Source organism: Schistocerca serialis, chromosome 2 (genome assembly GCF_023864345.2).
Source record: "Schistocerca serialis cubense isolate TAMUIC-IGC-003099 chromosome 2, iqSchSeri2.2, whole genome shotgun sequence".
Taxonomy (NCBI): domain Eukaryota; kingdom Metazoa; phylum Arthropoda; class Insecta; order Orthoptera; family Acrididae; genus Schistocerca; species Schistocerca serialis.
In genome coordinates, this window is record NC_064639.1 from 716,637,372 (window position 1) to 716,657,064 (window position 19,693).

The following is a 19,693-nucleotide window of genomic DNA, read 5'->3' on the forward strand; positions in this document are numbered from 1 at the left end:
GAACATAGTAGTCTTGATCAGAATGAGTTTATACGAGTAGAAGCAGTGACCAGTAGTCGATGGATAATACGGATCGTAGATATAACGAATCCCAACGGTTCACAACGAATCTGCAGAAATTTCAAAGCGACGACTAGTGCTCAGTCTGTTGTTGACTCACATTCTGTCCACAAGCCGGGAAAACTGGTGTCAGAATTAGCTGGTTATGTGTACCTTTGCCAGGAATGTTTGCAAATCCCTTTGGACGAATGCACACAGCGATTTATGTTGATACATACTTCATTTGGTCTCTACCACTACAAAACATTACCTTTTGGAATTGCCAGTACATTTAGTTATTTCCAGCGGTATTTACAACAATTAATTCAGCAAGTTCCGAACAGTGTGAACTAGTTGGACGACCTAGGTGTCCCTGCAACAATTCCACAGGAGTTTCCATAATTTGAAATTTGTTTTCAGAATTCGACAAGAAACAAATCTGAAATCCAAGAGTGATAAGGGCAACTTTTTTTCAATGTGAAGTACAACACTTGGTGCACAGGGCACCAAATCGACGCCACATCATATCGGCGCCATTAACAACTTTCCAACTCCCAAGAATGTTAAGCAATTATGTTCCATATTAGGACAAATAAATTACTGCTGGAAATTTCTCAAACATGCAGCTTCCATCAATGAATCACTGTACCAAATGTAACTGGAACAGTGAATGCCAACGCGCATTTAGCAAATTAAAACCATGTTTAGTTGACGCTGAATGTCGTACGACATATGACCCGAACAAAAGGCTCACAGTTGCTGCGGATGCTTCAGACTGTGGTAAAGGCGCCATTCTGTCCCACCGACATCATAGTTTTGAATGGTCAATTGTGTTCACTTGGAATCCAACAATGGCACAAAGAAATTGCAGTCAGATCGACAAGGACACTTTTGTGATTGATCACATCTGCAATCAAGTACTTATTATATTAAATTTACGGACGAAAATTCATCCTCCTCACAGACCACAAACGTTTACTGGCATTCTTTGCACGGAGTAATACTGTTCCTACACGGACAGTTCAACGTTAGGAGCGTGGGTGCTACTTATTTCGAATTATGACAATGAAATTATATTCATATCCCCAGCACAACACACTGATTTGCTTTCACATCTGACAATAGGGTAAGACAAAACCTTTGACTCATCAGCTGGTGTTAGTAGCCATGATACTGCAGAAAATTTGCCAGTAAACTCAAATTAAATTCTCAAACTTGTTGCCTAAAGATCCTAATTTCTCTAAGATCAGACAATATATTCAAATGGAGTGGCCTAATGACAAGACGTTACTTAACCAACCAGAGGTTAAATCTTAATTTCACATCAATGCCATTTGGGCATAGTCAGTACCAAACGTATTGCAAGAGAAAATTGGTGTTGGGAAATTTTGATAAAGACACTGAAATGATTCTATCTCAATGCCACTACTGTCAAAAATACCAGTTATCTCCACCACAATAATATTTTCCGTGGCCACAGGCGTCAGACTAGTCGTCACTTCTGCATACTTATATTGCAGGACCGTTTCTCAGAAGCTACTGCATCATCCTTTTCAATGCTTTCTTTAAATTTCCACTTGTGGTACAGATGACTTTTCAGGCTTCGTCAAAGGTCTTCTCTGAAGAATTGCCTAAATGTCTTGTCGCCGACAGCGGCTCACAAGTATTTTCTCAGGAATTTAATTTTGAGAAACCAATGGCATTTCAAAGTTCAGAACTATACCGTTTCATCCTGAGACCAATGAACTTCTTGAAAGATTCGTACGATCTTTCAAATCGCTGATGACGAATCTTGTTCAGCAGTACGATAAAGACAGTGCTTTATTGTTCTTTCTCCGCCAGTACAGAACCACTCCATGCGATGCATTCCTTCCAGCAGAGAAATTAGATCTACCAGCGCACTGAAAATTGATGTCAATCTTAAAGCCACTTGTGGATCTAGAAGCCAAGCTTCGACAACAGTCATAACAAAAATTTTTGAAGCCGGGCAGTGTACAAGAATTGTAAAAAGACATGGGTACGAGGAATAGTCATTGAGCAGCTTGGCAGTGTCATGTGTAAAGATAAATATTCAAACGCAGTCACAACACGTCATAAAAAGCAAATGAAGCCGCGCCACGCTCACATGCTTATTGGCAGAACTCCTAGGCTGTTTTCTTTTCCAGAATCAAGAGGCCTATACGCAACCAGAAGTTTGAGCGACCTTCCGACGCAGTCGGCAGTCGTCCCCGCCAGCACCTCCACCTTCTCCTGTATCGCTGCTGGCAGTTTAGGTAATTATTATTAGTTATACCACTGTTTGTGTACTGATTGATTCACCTCAACACAGGTCTCGTTCCTCCAGTCTCCGAGAAATTTTCTTGAGGCTTCTGTCACATCATGGTCATATCTTCTATTTTAATACAGGCTATTCTTAATGTCGTTTTGTATCCTTGCCGACTCGTTGTAATCTAAGAATTCTCTTTGTAATTCAGCATATTCATTGTCCTTCCCTACATGATGCTTCAAATCTTATCTTGCTGTGTTCGTACCACAGCTCTGCATATGTCATTAAATAGGCCAAAAAATTCTACTGGGTGCCGTCTCCTGTTTTGACACAATTACCTAATATTTTCTAAATTGATAAATACTCCTTCACTGCATATCCCACCAAGTAGTTGCCAGTTAAGGGACCATCATTTTTCTCTCTAGTTATTGTCTTACTTCTTGGCTCACTGTCCCCAGGGTAACGCATTCACCTAATGCATGCGTCTTATATTCAGAGTTATCATTCCATTACTTCAAGTGTTTTGCATTGGAATCAGTTAGGTTGCTCAAGTCTGAATGTTTCCAGATCGCTTATTTGTGCTCTGATCTCTTTAAGTCGTCTGTTCTCATTTCGTTAGCTGAGTTAGTTCTCGCATATCTTTTTTACATTCTTTATTTACTTTATAGATCTTGTTCTTTACATTTTCCACCACTTGATCACGTTTATGCTCTTGTTTTCGGACTCTTTAATTGAACTCTCGAAACCTTAGAGCGAGGTCTCCACGGATTTTCTGTGCTTTTTGTTTATCTCTTGAGCGTTTCTATTTAATTTGACAACTTCCTTAGTTTTCTTCTTTGAGTATCTCCTGAGCTCTAATACTTCGTCTAATACCTTTCCTAGTCTGTTTATTATCTTTCCTGGTCAGTTTAATATGTTCCCTACGCTGGTTACTATATAGTGTGCTGCTTCACGATAGGAAGAAAGTCCACAACTGCTCATAATCTTCTCCTTGAACAGTTCCAATAGTCGCACCTGAACTTCCCATGTCGGATGCGACAATCATGCAATAACCATTTGACACCATATTGTCAACAACTTCTGTCTGTATTTTCTCTAGCTCTACTGCTCAATTCATATTTGGATGATACTATTCTACCAGTAATGTCTACACTTATGTTTGTAGTTGCCACGATAAAGTTAACTACCTTGTACATTGCAGTAAAATTCACTCACACAATCCACCAGTGATATATACATCAATAACAAATCAGCATCAGTAGCACTGACTTCGCCGAAACTCAATACCAGAGAACACTTAAACAGCGAAAAACATACATATAGTGTGCAATAGCAGCAGTTCCTAACGTCCACTGGTTAACGAAAGTTACGTTCCGTACAGGTACATTCAGCTCTCCTATGAAGTAACCATGGCTGCCTACTTGTTTCTTAGAGTAAACTGATGCAAAGCAAATAAAAGTTACTTTCGAAATGTTATTGACGCTATGGAGAGCGCTATTTTTTATTATATTCTGCTACGCATCTTCGGCAAACTTACGTCTGCTCATTTGTTGCGTTCAATCTGTGTGTATTGTGTACTCCTAACATCATCACAACCTGTCAGGGCGCGGTTTCAGTCACAGTCAAATTGTTCTAATTATCTCACGTCGCATCTGCTCCATACACCGGGAATGGGGATGATATTGCACTGTCTTAAGTCAGCTCTCCTGTTGCGTCACTGATTCTCTGCCGAACTAATTCCAGCGTCTCTTGTCACATCCAATCCATACGTTGTTAGTGGGAGGGATAGCTGTCAATGTTTCACTGTCACTTCTTCGACATCACGATCTTGTCATGTGATTGCCCAGATATGCAGTGATATCATCGTGCACTCAAGTTCTTTGTCTGTAACATTTATTGCAATTTGCTATGTCACAGGCGCGCTATTTTTCATTTATTAATAAATGTGATCTTATTCCTATCAGAAAATTGCAAGTTCTAGAAAGCCTGTCCTCATGTCCTATCACAGTCACTACGTGACCAACCTGGTGGGAATATGATGGCAGGGGAGCAAAGTTTATTCTTCACCATCGTGGCTTACACCACCTACCTGAAACTCCAACGTAGGCTGCTCCTTCCTCCGTCGCACCATTCGGTCTGTGCGGATATACCAAAACTAGTGACCGACTCCGGTTTCGTACCGGTAGCACTAATTATTTATGGTCGGATTTGGATGGCAAAATGGTCAATAGATCACTCAAGTCTACAGATCGCCTACTCGTGAGCGTTGTTACGGACTTACTAAGCTGCAGATGTATACACATATACGGGGGGCGGGGTTCTCGTTCACCTGATTACAACGCATTTGATTTCGTCTCATGGGACCGCCTATACCAGACGTCCGTCGAGAATGAAGTACTGTCTGGCAAGAATTCTGTCTGCATGCGACACTGTTCAGACGACACTGGAGATGTTAGAACGGGTACGGCATAACTTTGTGCGACGATGACATGCCAACGCCATTTTGAACAACTGGTGTAAATTTAGCAGCTTATGGAATTTATTATTAAACTTTTGCGCACTGAGGACTTTCAGTCTGTTTGACAAGTTGTGTGCGCCGTTACTAGTCCATCAGCAGGAGAAATTATCTGAGAGTACGAGAGAGTATTCGGCGGGAATTCTGTACATCACTATAAGGGTTCGGAAGTTGGGGCCCTCAGTTTGAGCACTGCTTGAGACTAAGACGGAACTTGATTAGATTTTAGCTCATACCTTTGGACTCGGTCGTTTCTGGGCTAAGGTGCTTATCCTCATTACCTCAGCTTGATACATTTGCCGTTCTCCATGATCCCCGAAAGTTTGTAACATCACTACTGTCACCCTCTATGTTTATATCACGCATGATTCGGTTAGATTGTGCTTTAAACATATCATCTGCAGTATTACGTGGGACATGCGTACACACGCCATCAAAAACTTTTTTTTATCGATGAAATATTTCTAGCTTCACCTTCCGCTCCATGCCCCAACGAGCGGGCATGTTTTCCTACACGCGCCAAGCATCAGCGCTTGAGCGCCAAAGAAACAGATGCGACACTAACGGAGCTAACGTAACCACCGATACGTAGGACATGTAGCGTTCAGATGCTATGTATTGGAGTTCTACAGCCTCCCTGAACTGCACGTTGTAGATAACAGTGACCAGCAAGCATTGTACCTGTTGCACAAAATAGCGGATTGAACGTACCTGTTGTTCGCCCAAAATAATACTTCAGCAATTCTATGGAACTCTGAGCCATTGCTGCCTCAGCATGCAATGGGAGGCGAAATTCAGTGATTTACCAGTCAGAAATCTGTCGTGTTGCCAGACAACGTATGTTTATACACAGTCCAGTCACATTATGTGACCACCGCCTACGTTCGACGGCAACGTGCTGCCTGTGACAGCAGGGGGTAAGACTAACACTGGGGGGTGTATAAACCTAGGGGGGGGGGAGTAATAGTGCCCAAACGGGCATCATCATTGGTTTTCGGACCAAGGGTGGAAGCACATCCGGAAAGGCTAAGTTTGTAAACTGTTCGCATGCTGCCGTGGTTAAAGTGTATCGTTCATGTCATGGCGTTACGCGAAAGCGGTGTTGAGGTAACTGTGATGCCACAGATGAGAGAGGTGAACGACGGCTGCGGATGTGTTTACGGGCGAATAGACGTACAACTGTTCAGCAGTTGACCGCCTGCATGGACCAAGGGACTACTAGCGGTGCCTCTCCTCAGCGAACGCTGTGTTATTCATTGGCGACGAAGGCTTGAACTTGCACGCCATTGGCGACAGTAGGCCTTTTCAGATGAGTAATTTTTTATGTCCCATCGGACAGATGGACGTTGTTAATCACCTGGAAGCAGACACCTTGCAATAATTGTTGGAAGGGTCCAGGCCACAGGAGCGAGGGTTATGCTCTGGGGCATATTTTCATGACATTCGAGTGATCCCGTCATTTTGGAAGATACAATGGATCAACTCAAGTACGTATCTATCCTTGGAGACCGAGCCCACCTCTAGATGCCCTTTCTCTTCCTCAGCACGATAGCATCTACCAACAGGATAATGCAACGTGGTACACATCCCGCAGTATGCGTGCTTTGCTCGAATAGCACCAGTATCCGTTTACTGTACTCACTGGACACCAAATTCTCTGGATTTAAACCCAATAGAGAATGTGTTGAACCAACTCGATCGTGCTGATCGTGCCGTGAATTCTCAACCGGAAGACTCAGCGCAGCTGATCACGGTACTGGAGTGGGCATGGCTCCACATCCCTGTCGATATCTTCCAGAACCTCACTTACAGTCTTTCTGCACCAGCCCATGCTATAAAAGATCGTTGTTCAGGCTCCTGACAAGCGTTCATATTAATGTGACTGGACGATGTATGTCCTTGAAATGATGATTGTACGCGAATTCGATCATTGATCTGCTTGTGTCTGAATATGTGTGGAGCGAGACGGATGGCAGGCATAGCTGTGAAATGTTTCTGGAGATTGACACTCTACGTTGGCAAATGGTACAGACCCTCAGCAAGGCAGGAAGGTGGTTCAGTTCTTTCGACACTCCACGAGAAATTATGAACAGCGAGCCCGCACTTGATGTCAGTGATTCAATACTGAAAGTTTCTGTGGTTTCTTAAAATTACATCAGACTATTTTCCTCGATATAACCGATTTACTTCTTCCACTGTGCCAGTGATATATGTCTATAACGACTCTGTCGTAGAAGGGACGCTACACTGTAATTTTCCTCTCTACCTTCATCTCAACAGTAACTCAGCATCAGGATAATTTTAGAGCTGACTACCAAAAAAATATCCAGTCATATGAAAAGTTAAATGTTTGATACTTTCCGATGCATATATCGTTTCTTCACTTGCACGACAGTTGGTTGCACATGTCCCAATTAAAAAGCGACTACGGAAGATTCACCTATCGACTAACCCAGTTACGTCCGTAAGAAGTCGGTATTAATGGACTGTACATACGGGCCTTAAACACACACACACACACACACACACACAAACGTGAAATTGAGGGCACAGTGCTGTGATGAGCTACGATAGGACAGCCCAAACAAATAGCTATGTCAGTGGCACAAAAATGGCTCTGAGCACTATGCGACTTAACTTCTGGGGTCATCAGTCGGTTAGAACACAGAACTAATTAAACCTAACTAACCTAAGGACATCACACACATCCATGCCCGAGGCAGGATTCGAACCTGCGACCGTAGCGGTCGCTCGGTTCCAGACTGTAGCGCCTAGAACCGCACGGCCACTCCGGCCGGCTCAGTGGCACACAACATTGTTGTGGTACACAGTGAAGACGAAAAATATAATTCGAAGGCAGAGTCCCCTCAAATTGTTTTCTATATTCTTCAAAGTGTTCATTCATTGGAAGGTTCGACGATTCGACGTATGTCTCTACCCTTGGCAAACGTTTTATTGTTCTTTATTCCAATACCACAACAGTATAGTTCTCTCATTGTCGAACAAGTAAACGTTTTTTTAGGTATGAAATGTATGGTTTCTTCTGCTTGATAGTTTTTTTAACATACCTGAGCACTAACTGGTCAAAAAGATGAATTACGCCGTACATGAAATAGCGTAGGCCGAAAGTCCTAACAATTGCTCTTCCGAAACTTGGTTTTGTACCCTTCTGTTTGGATCTCATTACTTCTTTATCCCATGACCTGAAAAAAATGTAAGGAAGTGGAGGTTTATAAATGCTTGGTGAGTACTAAAGTGTTATTTGGGAGCATGAGAAAAAGCTGCGGCTCAGCAGGTAGAGGAGACTTACTTCTGCAGCCTGTCTCCCAGCTTCTCTGTTGCGTCACAGTCTAGCCTGTCGTACAGGTCGTACTCTGTGAGATTCGCCTTCCACACGAGTTTCCGCAACCACCTGAAACACAGAATTTGCTTCAAAACATGGAGAACACACCTTCCCGCTGCAAGGATGAATTCTCTGTCAGTCATTACAGGCTCTTGAACTTAAAGGTTAACAACACGCGCTGAACTTTCTACGTTGATGACTTTTTCTCATGAAAGACAATTTTGGCACTTTACCATGTAATATATGACTTAGTTACTTAACTAAATATTGAGCGTTGTGGAATTAGGGGAAAAACTTAGCAGTGGTTCTTTACGTAGCTAGCAAACTGCAGAAATATAGAGTGGACAATGGGAGGGACATGGTTCTGTTCCTGGCCCAAAGCTTTGCCTAATTTTTACGTCAATGATCTGCCGTTAAATATGATACGCGATTCAGTTTTTTTCCTTTATCAGATGAAAGAAGTGGAATTTAATGAAAATGTTCTTTCAATAATTTAGTGGGTAATATTAGCATGTGGTTTGCAGAAATTGTTTTGCCTCTTAGTAGGAGGAGAACTTAGTGCAGACTATTTCTTATAGAGACATTTTTAAGGGAGATATTTTACTACGACAGAAGAATCCTTTCTTGGAAGTATGTTGTATAGAAACTGATTGTGACTGCTACTATACTAAGTATGTCAATAATTCTCTTTTTGACTTACCAATAGCTTCATATAGCTTACTTTTGATCTGTTATTTTCTGTTGTCTCGTATTTTGTGACAATTCTGTGCATTCATGAACAGATGGCGTCCAGAACCATCTGATATGTCAGTGTACAAATTTAGCGCAGGCCATTTTTTCAGGGGTGACAAGACTCAAACTCTTCCTTCCTGTGCAAGTACACCCACATACACTCACATTGAATTTATGGTTAACAACACCGATCCATTGAAAAGAGACTGTAGCACTCAGTCGTTAACAACAGCATTATACAGTATAATAGGCACTATGATAACAGCTGCACGGAAACATCTGAGGTGGTTTGCAGCCTTAGTGATCAATAAGTTGTAGGATAACATACACTCTGACGAGCTGTCAGCGGACAGTCTGCGAGCGCTTGAGGTGCTGCGAATCAGAAAAAACGTCCAAGCCGCGATCTAGCAACAAGTCGGCTGGAAATCCTGGAATACTTGAGGTGGGGATGCGGCGGTTGTGTTAGGCGGCAAAGAGGTCCTTGTCAAAAACAGTCGATTTCGCAATATGGAAGGCGATGGCTATTGCAGAATACTACGAATTTACGTAGAAAATCACAGAAATATAGGATCAAAAATCCAAGAATATCATGATGATCACAATGCTATTGAGCTTTGCGACTGGTTTGCCTGACACGCTACATGAATGGTTGTGAGAATTTATAGATGTTTATCACACTAATGAACTGGAAGTATATGTGAGTTAGTAATTGATTTATGACCTGTTAATGTGCTTGTGCTGTTGGGCTTTGAAATACGTGGATTTGAGACGAATAGTTGAATTGTGTGAATGTGGTAGCACATGTAACGCATTCATGCTATGTTTTGCTACATTCGTTTTCTGTCCTTGTTCTTAATTTTATGTGTCTCTTGCATGTTTTCCTAGTGCTACCATTTCAATTTATTTTGTGTTAATTAGCTGAATAAATCATTAATTCGTTAAAACTGAAACAATCGTTGTAGTTTACCTTCGTTTACCCAAAAGGTTCATTCATTTCTTACCTTTGTTAGTTAATTTTTCAACTTGTATTTCATGGGCAATAAGCAGTAATGGCCAATCTTATAAAATGTTCGACTACAGGATCACTTCTTAAGCCAATGTTCACGAGCGAGTTTAGCTGCTGGGCATATAGCAGATGGTGTGTAGCCCGACTCTAGGACATATGGCGAGCAACTTTTTTGATTGTATTGTGCATTATCCCACCCTCCTCACAAAGGTATTCTGTACCTTTGTCGATAGACACGCCACTTTAAAGGATTAGCCAAGCATGCTTGAGTTGAGTGTTTCGACACGAGGCAAGATATCTCACAAATGTCAATCTCATCTGGGATGCAATGTGAGATAACAGCTCTTACGTTCCAATTGATTTGTCTCGTCCAGGACTACCAGCTGCGACCGCATATGTTACGTGGCAATCGGAGTTTTTTCGTATGGGATTGTGTTCACAAGTGAGATTGTTCGGCGTAAAACTCGATCCAGGTTCAACTAAATTGTTGTTTGATGTTGCTATTGCAAATCTTTAAGTCAAGAAACTTAATGCTTTTATTAGTTTCATGTTCAACTGTGAATTTATCTACCGTAAATAAGGAATATACAAACTCAAATGCGATACATGCCCAAAATTCTACATTGGACGGACAGGCAGAACTTTTGAAATTAGATAAAAAGAACGCGTTGACGCTCTATGGCTTGGAAACTTCAACAAATCTGCATTTGCAGCCCATATTTCTGAAGAGAATCATTCAGTGAGAAACATTGAGAACAATTTAAAAATTTTAAATCTAGCAGAAAAAGGAGCCACTATGAATATATTAGAAGAAATAGAAATACATACACGCAAAAACAGCGCCTCAGACTATATCCTTAATGAACAAACAGAGTTAACTAACACCCCTTTCCTGAAAAATTTCCAAAAATTATTTTCCAACCTCCAAAGCAAATAATATTCCTACACCTATCTGCAGATCAAGTAGCGAATTTATATGTTACTATAATTCTCATGATGATAAATGTAATTAAATAATGTACTGTTTTACCTATACAGTACAAAAAAATTTAAAAACTTTATAATTAATGTAACAATATCCGCTTAAAAACTAAAAAAAGTCAATATCTCTCTGTGCTAGTGTAAAAGGCGTTTCAGTGAATATATGATCTTTTTCCAAACATAGGACATCTTCAAATGTTACGATATATCATAGCATCTTTGATACTCATATGTTTGTAAGCTCTTTGTATGTATCAAAACATGTAGTGCGTGGTAGAAATCTTTTCAGTGACAAATCTAAAGTGTTTAGTGAGAAAAATTTAGGTGTGCAACAATAAGAATGCAGTGGGAATGTATTCATATCTGTTGGACGAATGTTATGAAAACAAACACGCCAAGCCGACATTTCACGTAAGTCACATCCAATGAAAATCTGTAACGCAACCATCTGTATGTGGCGTGCTTATAATTATGTGTTATTTATATTTTATGACAATTAATCTGTAGAAAACGCACCACACGTAATAAGGAAAGCATGTAAACCGTCTGAAAATGAATCATAACGATTCGAAATCAGTAACGGTACCCTTTGAATAAAGGATCAGAAAGTAAATTTGTGGCTGGTTGTTGCCCCAAGACCATCAAAATTTGTCTTCAAATAACAGCCACGGCCTCCAATCATGTCATCATATGACAAAATTGTATTTTATGAGCAGATTCTGGGGAGAGGGGAACAAAACACAGCTTTAAAATTAATTTATAGACAAGTCAAATTACTGGACTGCTCCTCTTTGAGGAATTTTATGTGCAAAAACATTTAAAATTAATGCTCATAAATTTGCTGTCGGGTTTTTTGACAGATTACAAAGCTCATAAGACGATTTCCAGATCATTTACAATGGGATCTTGTGCATAGTTCAGCAAACTCGGCGGACTAAGATACAAGCCTTAGAAATTTTATAACAGGCTGAGGAACAGAATCCAACATGTTCATCAAAATGATTTCCTAAATTACAACCTGAATAATAATAATAATTCTCATCACTATCATAATTATAATTTCTGTGAGGCAATAACCATAATAATTTTCAACTTAGAGATCATTATCAAAATCAGAGGTTCTAGGTACCTGAGATTCACAGACTGCAAATTCAAAATAGGAATTCCGGTAACTAAGATGTGGCACGATTCAGATCCAAATGTAAAAATAAATTTCTGATGAAACAGATGCAAAGGACGTCAAATCGGTTAAAGGGTACGCGGGTGTGGGGATGAGGGCCCGTATTATCGCAGATGGATGTCATTAAAAGTGTTTAGGAATTCTGAAGCAGCTGGAAGCAGTACAAAAAAAGAAAAAAAGCGCACTAAAGACTAAGGAACTAATTTAAATTTAGATTTTGAAGCAGTGGGTCTAGACATTTTATTCAGTTCGCGTGAACAAAATGATGGCAATGATTTATGTTGGGTGGAAATTTTTGTATCGGAAACAGAGGCAGAGGTGAACCCAGAATTGTTAGAATTCGAGTGTCAGGGAAATTCCAATCGAGTATGACGAAGTTGTGTCTTACGATAGAATGTCACTGAAAACAGACTGGTGTTTGTTGTCAAAGAAAGTGGCAATGCGATAGGCCCTTCAACTGAAGACGAAATTAATGTCGCATCTGTGAAGGTAGTTGAATTACTGCTAGCGGCAGTTGAAGGTGATTATCAGGTAATGAGGTTATGTATGAGGATGTTGAGATAAATATTTCGAAGGAGGAAATCTGTGTTTTTATTTCTATAGAGGGAGGTGATCCGACAGCTCTTTATGAAGACACTAACTCTGATTAAATGTCGTCAGATGAATGTGAATATAATGTGGTAGACGGTAGCTCATGCTGCTTAATGCGATAAGCCTTTATTCATTTTTAGTGGGAGGATAATAAACATAAAATGTTAGAAAACTTGAGAGAAGAAAAGATGAAAGTGGGGAAAATGACTTTTGATGATTTGTTTAAGGGGGACTGTGAAGTTGAAGGATTTTCATTAGTAGATGTGTGTACATGAACACTATAGATAAAAGTAGGAACTTTGAAAACGAGCCGGCCGCTGTGGCCGAGCGGTTCCAGGCACTTCAGTCCGGAACCGCGTGACTGCTACGGTCGCAGGTTCGAATCCTGCCTCGGGCATGGATGCGTGTGATGTCTTTGGGTTAGTTAGGTTTAGGTAGTTCTGAGTTCTACGGGACTGATGACCCCAGGAAAATGAATTATTAAAGGAAATATGTTCGGAAAGGAAAATAATTGAAAATGAGAAGCATATTACAGAGACTAATGTTTATGATGAGAAATAAGAATTTTGCAAGTAGGAATCATAAATCACTGAGCTGCGAAGAAAAATGACTCGATTTCCAGCAGGAGAGAAAGGGGCGGCAAGTGAAATTTAAAAGATATTCTCACTGAACAACAATGTATTGCGAAATGTAAAGATGCCACGACTGTATGTAGGGAAATAAGAATTGTGGTATAGGTTCAGACTTAAATATATATATATCCTTAGGTGTTGTTTATAAGATTTGTTGTGAAGTTAGTCTTATGTTATTATGAAATTTGTGGGAACAAATGATCCCATTATAAACAAAGAGAAAAGGAGATAAATGTTTTGGTGTGTTGAGGTCGAGAAATGAAGGCACAACTTTGGTGCATGGAGGTCAGAAGATGATGCACGTTTCTAGGATAAAACAATTTCGATCAATTCAGTATGATAAATTATTTGTGGTCATCTCATTTGGGCAATAGGTTTAGTTTAATATAAATATTTTTTCGCAGAATTGTATGTGCTATGTGCGTAAGTAGTAGGCAGATGGGGTTCTCGGTGAAATTTTGATATCAAATTGATAAGCAAGTTAATTAAACTGACCAATTAATCACCTCCACCCCCGCCCAACCCCAGCCCAGACCACTCCCACCCTCGGCCCCAGATGATGTCACGTGTTTTCCTCAGCCTGCACGTGTGCCCCAGCCCCTCCGTCTTCCCTCCCTCACCCCTCCTCCTCCAACAACATGCCCTACTGGCAGGAATTTCGAATTTTGGCAGCAATTCCGAATTCTGGCGGGAATTTCTTTGTCCCAGGACTGTGCTGACATACCACTCCATCCGCCACCCGGGAATCGGTGGGAAGTTAAAATTGGCAGTACCATTTCCAGTACTCGAACCCTGGTGTTCCTGGGCAGAAAGCCCAATTGCACCCCCCTAACACAAGTAGACCACCAGAGGCGTTTGGAATCGAGGGGAAATTAAAAATGGCGGTGCCCTTTCTGGGACCCGAACCATGATTCTACTGAATGGAAAGCCCAAGTTCTCTCGCCCAACACATGGAAACTGTCCAGATGCGGGAGAGGAAGGTTAGGTTAGTGTACTTTATTAATTCTGATCGCGAAATTATTATGTAATTAATCACAAAGATCGGGGCGATAGGGGCTAATTACACAACTATATCTTTAGATGCTAAGGTGAACAACCGTTCATGGAGTGTCAACGCATTGTTAAATTACCAACTACAGCGTCCTTAACGCGAAAGTATGCTGAGAAATTAGTTTTCAAAGTCGCCTCTCACAGCATGTAAGAATCAGACAGTGACTTTATATAAGGTATACTGCCTAGGATATCCTAAGAATCCACTGGAAAACGGAGTGATTATGTCGCAGGACCATCAAGATGACGCAATAGAAACCTATATTGAACTCCCTTCGGTTGGAATAAGGCAATCATGATATAAGAAATATCTGAGACAAATATATTTCTATCTTCTGGTAGAGTTAAGCAAATACTGGATGCAAAAATAAAGAATTTGCATTAGGAAAACATAGAAACTTCTCCATTCAAGAATTTCAGTATCTTAATCCATTATTATGCAGAAGTATACAAAACGTTAAGTTTGCTTACCACACGAAGAGCTTTGAGACCGGGTTCGCTGTAGCCTTCGGGTTGGGGTTGGATATGTATACTTTTGAGTCCATGACGTCAGTCTTCAGTCACCCCGTATCACTCCAGTCACGTTGCAGTGATTCCTTGCATTCGATCTGAAATAACATTCCGAACCTTGAATTCATATATGATTTTAATTAGTATATATAAAGGTACGAAGTGAGAGCAAAAAAAAGTCTCATTGAGACGAACTGATACGATTCAACGGCTGCTTTTCTTTTGAAGAAATTGCACATTTCCCGAGCCTGCAGGCTGAATCGTAGTGCCCTACAGAACGCTCCTTTCGGTTGTAAACATATCTCGTTGGTTTCACTGATAATGAAATCGCAAGTGATAATCTAGGACAACTTTTGCCTGTGCTCCACAATTTAACATGTGTCTTTGTGGATAAGGCTGTCGTCTTATGAACGTGTAATACGATGTTATGAGTACTGTTTCTGGTTAAATGTTATGGTAGAACACAGTACATGTGACAATTCATAGTATATTCAACAATTAAATTTCCTCTGGAAGTAAACTGAAAACTTTATAGTAAGAAATTACTTTCAAGGAAGTTTCCGCCGTATTTTTCACTGAGTTTCAGTTGTACAAAAGGGCAAATACAATTAAAATATCAAAACATGGACCATTATTCATTCTGCGTACCAGAAATGTTACTTAGGGAGTGAGGGAAAAATGAGCCAATAGAGAGGAGTGCATCTAATCCAGTCCAAAGATCATTTCAGATCTCCTACAAGCTCTAGGTGAAGGCTACTCTCCAACCTACCATCCCTTGCCCCTCCCTCTCCCTCTAGTCTAGGCCAACTGGCTAATCTATGGAAATTAAAAAAAAGTGACACGGGGCATTATTCCATTGGTTGGAGTAAGAAGGCAGATTTCTGGGACCCTTCCAACTATAATTAATTTTCCTATCGTGTAGAATTTATTACCTTATCACTATAATTTATTACCCAGTTAGTATAACATGCGACCCAAATATGGCTGAAGGTCACCATGATGTCCGATGTATAAAGCGTTGTATGACATCACATTTAAAAATTAAAAAAATTGTGTATGATAGCATGGTCTGTTTACTTAGGAATGTTTCTGACATGTGTAGCAGTGTTATGTCAAAAAGAATGCTGTGCACTGCGCCACCATTATACAAAGCTGGGAAGTTAAATACAATCCAAGTCTATTTATGTAGGAAGATTTCTGTCGTGTATATAGCAGTATTTTACTGAAAGAACAAGATGCAGAGATAACCAGCAATGTGCCAAGTTTAAAATGACGCAAAATGCAAAAATAAAACAAAAAATGCAAATAAGATAGTATGGTTTATCTATTTAGAAAAGTTTCCGGTACTAAGATAGAACTGTGAGAGGTATGGACTAGTGTCTGTACTTAAACCACAAAAAAGTAAGGAGAATCTCTTAAGCGTGTGTAACAAAGTTCATCCCAAGTAAGATTCACACATCACAGTGCAGTGTGCCACTTGCTTCCCCTCACAGACCCGACACTACCATTGGCCCCACCCCTGACCCTGCAAGGTAATGCATGCCATGTGGGTCGGCCGCGTACCGCTTGCTGCGAGCACCACTACGTGTCTAGGAGCCAGTCTGTTGCAACAGACACCTGATATCTTCTCGTGAGATGTTCCCAGCCAGGTGTGACCACACCATATCAAGTGGCCCTACCTCCTTGTAACACTCACAACCCTTGCATGCAGATGTGTCCAGATTACATCACTCAGCTCATGTCCAGATGCTCGCAGAAACGGCATATACTTCGTTCCACATCCCGCCGTCAAATGGCAGCACAATCTAGAGATACTTTAAGAAAAATTAGAACTCCTATAAGAGGGTTTGGTTGTGCAATAAATGCAGTTTTTACACCAGCTGTACAATTTACTAAAACTCTTTACTCCATCAACCTTCCACTGTACACAGTTTTAACGAAGAGCTCTGTTAATTCAGGTTAAGGATCTGATCTCAAACTGTGTACAGTTAAAGGGTGACAGCCCTCTCAATACTGTTATTAATACAACTATTGTGATAAACAGAATGTGCGGTTATTATGGAGATATCTTATGAAGGAAATTAGGAAGCGAATGTCTGTGTAGAGACTCACTGATTTATTATTCAGTTTATTACTGGAATGGCCGCCATATATTTTTCCTCGACCATAGTTAAAGAATTGTAGCTTAGAGATTTTAGGTAACATGTGTACAAGATTTTCGGGTGTTTGCCTGTCTGTGCAGAGTTGTTTGGACATCGCCATATGGAATTTCGAGACTAGTTTCTTGTCTCTGCATTTTAAACGTTACTAACACAGTATTCTGTGAATCTTGCTGCCACATTGTTGTTCCCACGTAGGAGAAATAGTAGCTTCGCCTTGACACCCTGTCTCACAGAGATGGAGCTGGAGAATTACCAAATAGGTAACTGTTAAATGCACAGAAAGTTCCCTTTCCCCGACAGATGCTATTAGATGCGTGGTACCGCATGCCACCTTAGACTGTGTGATGCAGAATAATTCCATAATTTAACACCAATCCCTGCTGAATCGGTGATATCGTTGATGTCTATGTTTTGGGTATTAATACACCGCTTCAGCTGTATTAATGCAATTATTTTTAGATAACTACTCGTTTTATAGCATTAAGAGCCACATATCTTCAGGTGAACGCTGCATAACAATAAATCAAGAAATAACAAGAATCCTGAGACACCCAATGATATGAAATTTTTTCTAAAATTATTTTAATATAAAAAAATTAGAAGCTCTTACATAAGAATATTGAAGTATTTTTACTCACGTAACTGAAACATTAGACATGTATCTGCGGACGGAAGTGACAAATGAAAATTTGTGGGCCTCCCTCCCAGGAGAGCACGTGTAGTCATGCAGAGCCACTGCGCCGGGGTGCCATAGCACAGTTGCCTAGTCAGCAGGAGACCTGGGTCCGAGTCCCGGATTTAGTGCAAATTCTCGTTCGTCGCTTCAGTCTACATGTATACATTACATATTTGAGACTTGGAAAGATCTTTGGAACCTAATGATTTCACTTGATTATAACATTAGGGCTAAGAATGTGGTGACGGTACTCACGACTCCAGACAGTATCGCACCACAATCGATAAGCCGCCCTCAGAACACTTGTAGCGCAGCAACCGTGTGGGTTGGCTGTAGGGACTGTACCGAGGTCCACCAGGAGCCGCGGCTGCCAGCCCATCGGCTTCACGTGTATGGATAGCGATTGATCTATACCTCGTTAAATACCGAAGCACTGAGCTTCGGCGGACAGTTCTCTTCAGTTCACCGAGTCGTGAACATTCTCCAGTTACCGCCGAGTCTACAGACTGCAGTGTTTCGTCCGTCGTCTCCGTCGCTTAGACTCCATAGGCATCGTAGGACCATTCTGGAGTTTACACAGGCATCACTCAGAGGCACAGTGACATGCTCTTAATATTTTAGAGGACTTGTAATAATTTCAAGTGTCTAATTTTGCTGGACATCTCACAGGAAGAAGCATCATTTAAATTCTATGGTCCAGTCATCAATCCTTTGCAATTTGACTCAGTCTTCTGGCATTGCTATCTTCTTCATTGCCACTTTCATGTTATAGGCAACAGAATCAACTGCAATCATCTTCACTTAACTTCTGACATTGTCCACTGGATCATTAGTGTTGCCATGTCTTCTTTGCATGTCAGCCAGAACTGATCAGTCACTTCATCAACAGTAAGCACTTTATCAACTGTAGTTCAAATCCCATGGTTTTTTAACTGCTACAGAATAAATAAGTGAAGACACCAGCGTTGTGTGTGCTTTTTTCCCGGAATATTATGTATTCCGATGATTTATAATGTAGACAATGTCTGCCCGCTTTGCTCGGTGCTTGCAGGCACGGTAGCTCAGCCTGTCCAGTCAGAGGGTTAGCTGCCCTCTGTAAGAAAAAAACTGAGTGAACGAATCAACAATGAACTTGAATGGGTGTTATGGGACGTCCGCCCCGAACAAATATAATGAACGACATCGAACAAAATGGAAAAAAAGGCGGTAACGTGATGCCTCCCATGCAAGCGAGCCCGGGTTCGATACGCGGCCGGTGGGAGATTTTCTCCGCTCGTGGACTGGGTATTGTGTTGTCCTCATCATCATTTCATCCTCATCACGGGCACGCAAATCGCCAAATTTGGCGTCGACTGCAACAAGACTTGTACTTGGCGGATGAACTTCCCCGGATCGAGCCTCCCGGCCAACAATGCCATATGCTCATTTCATTTTTCATTTCATGTAGACAATTTTTATTTGAATACAAGGTCGAATTAGTTCCGCTTGGAATCATAAATCTGTAACTATATTTATGTGGCAAACACTCTGAACCTGTTTTTTATGTATACCATTACTCACCACCCCGAAACATCTACTTAGGCAGTAAATTTAATGTTGCATACGTACGAAATTGGAACATCGTAGTTTGACAGCCATAATGCATCACTGTACATATATATTAAAAAGCACCAGTGTATCTGAGATTGTAATCTGCGATCATAAATTTGTAGTCATACTTGGGTATTATGTTAAGCAACCTCCTCGTGTATAAATAACATACGTCAATACAGGGGGAGAGAGTGTCATAGGATAACAGTCAACAGAACAATGCAAAAATATTTTTGTATCTCCCTCATACATAGGGAGAAAAGTCATCATAACAGAATTAGAAAAATCAGAGCTCATGCGAAAGATTTAGGTGTTTGCTATGTTCTTTGTTCATCTTCTCCCATGTGGTATTCGAGAGTCGAATGGTTGAGAAATGATCTATGAATCCTACGGTAGGCACTTGGCTGTGAGCCACAGAGT

At 40.8% G+C, this 19,693-nt stretch overlaps 1 protein-coding gene across 2 annotated transcripts in view; it reads right to left on the reverse strand.

The window, feature by feature from the left end:
* Positions 1-19,693, reverse strand: part of LOC126457904 (ATP-binding cassette sub-family C member 4-like) — a 201,593-nt gene that overhangs the window by 154,626 nt on the left and 27,274 nt on the right. For both annotated transcript variants that reach the window (XM_050094579.1, XM_050094580.1), the window contains exons 2-4: positions 14,807-14,943; positions 8,131-8,232; positions 7,889-8,023 (exon numbers count right to left, since the gene is read on the reverse strand). In XM_050094579.1, coding sequence (XP_049950536.1) covers positions 7,889-8,023; positions 8,131-8,232; positions 14,807-14,880 — 311 coding nt within the window. In that variant the 5' untranslated portion in view covers positions 14,881-14,943. The remainder of the gene's footprint in view (positions 1-7,888; positions 8,024-8,130; positions 8,233-14,806; positions 14,944-19,693) is intronic.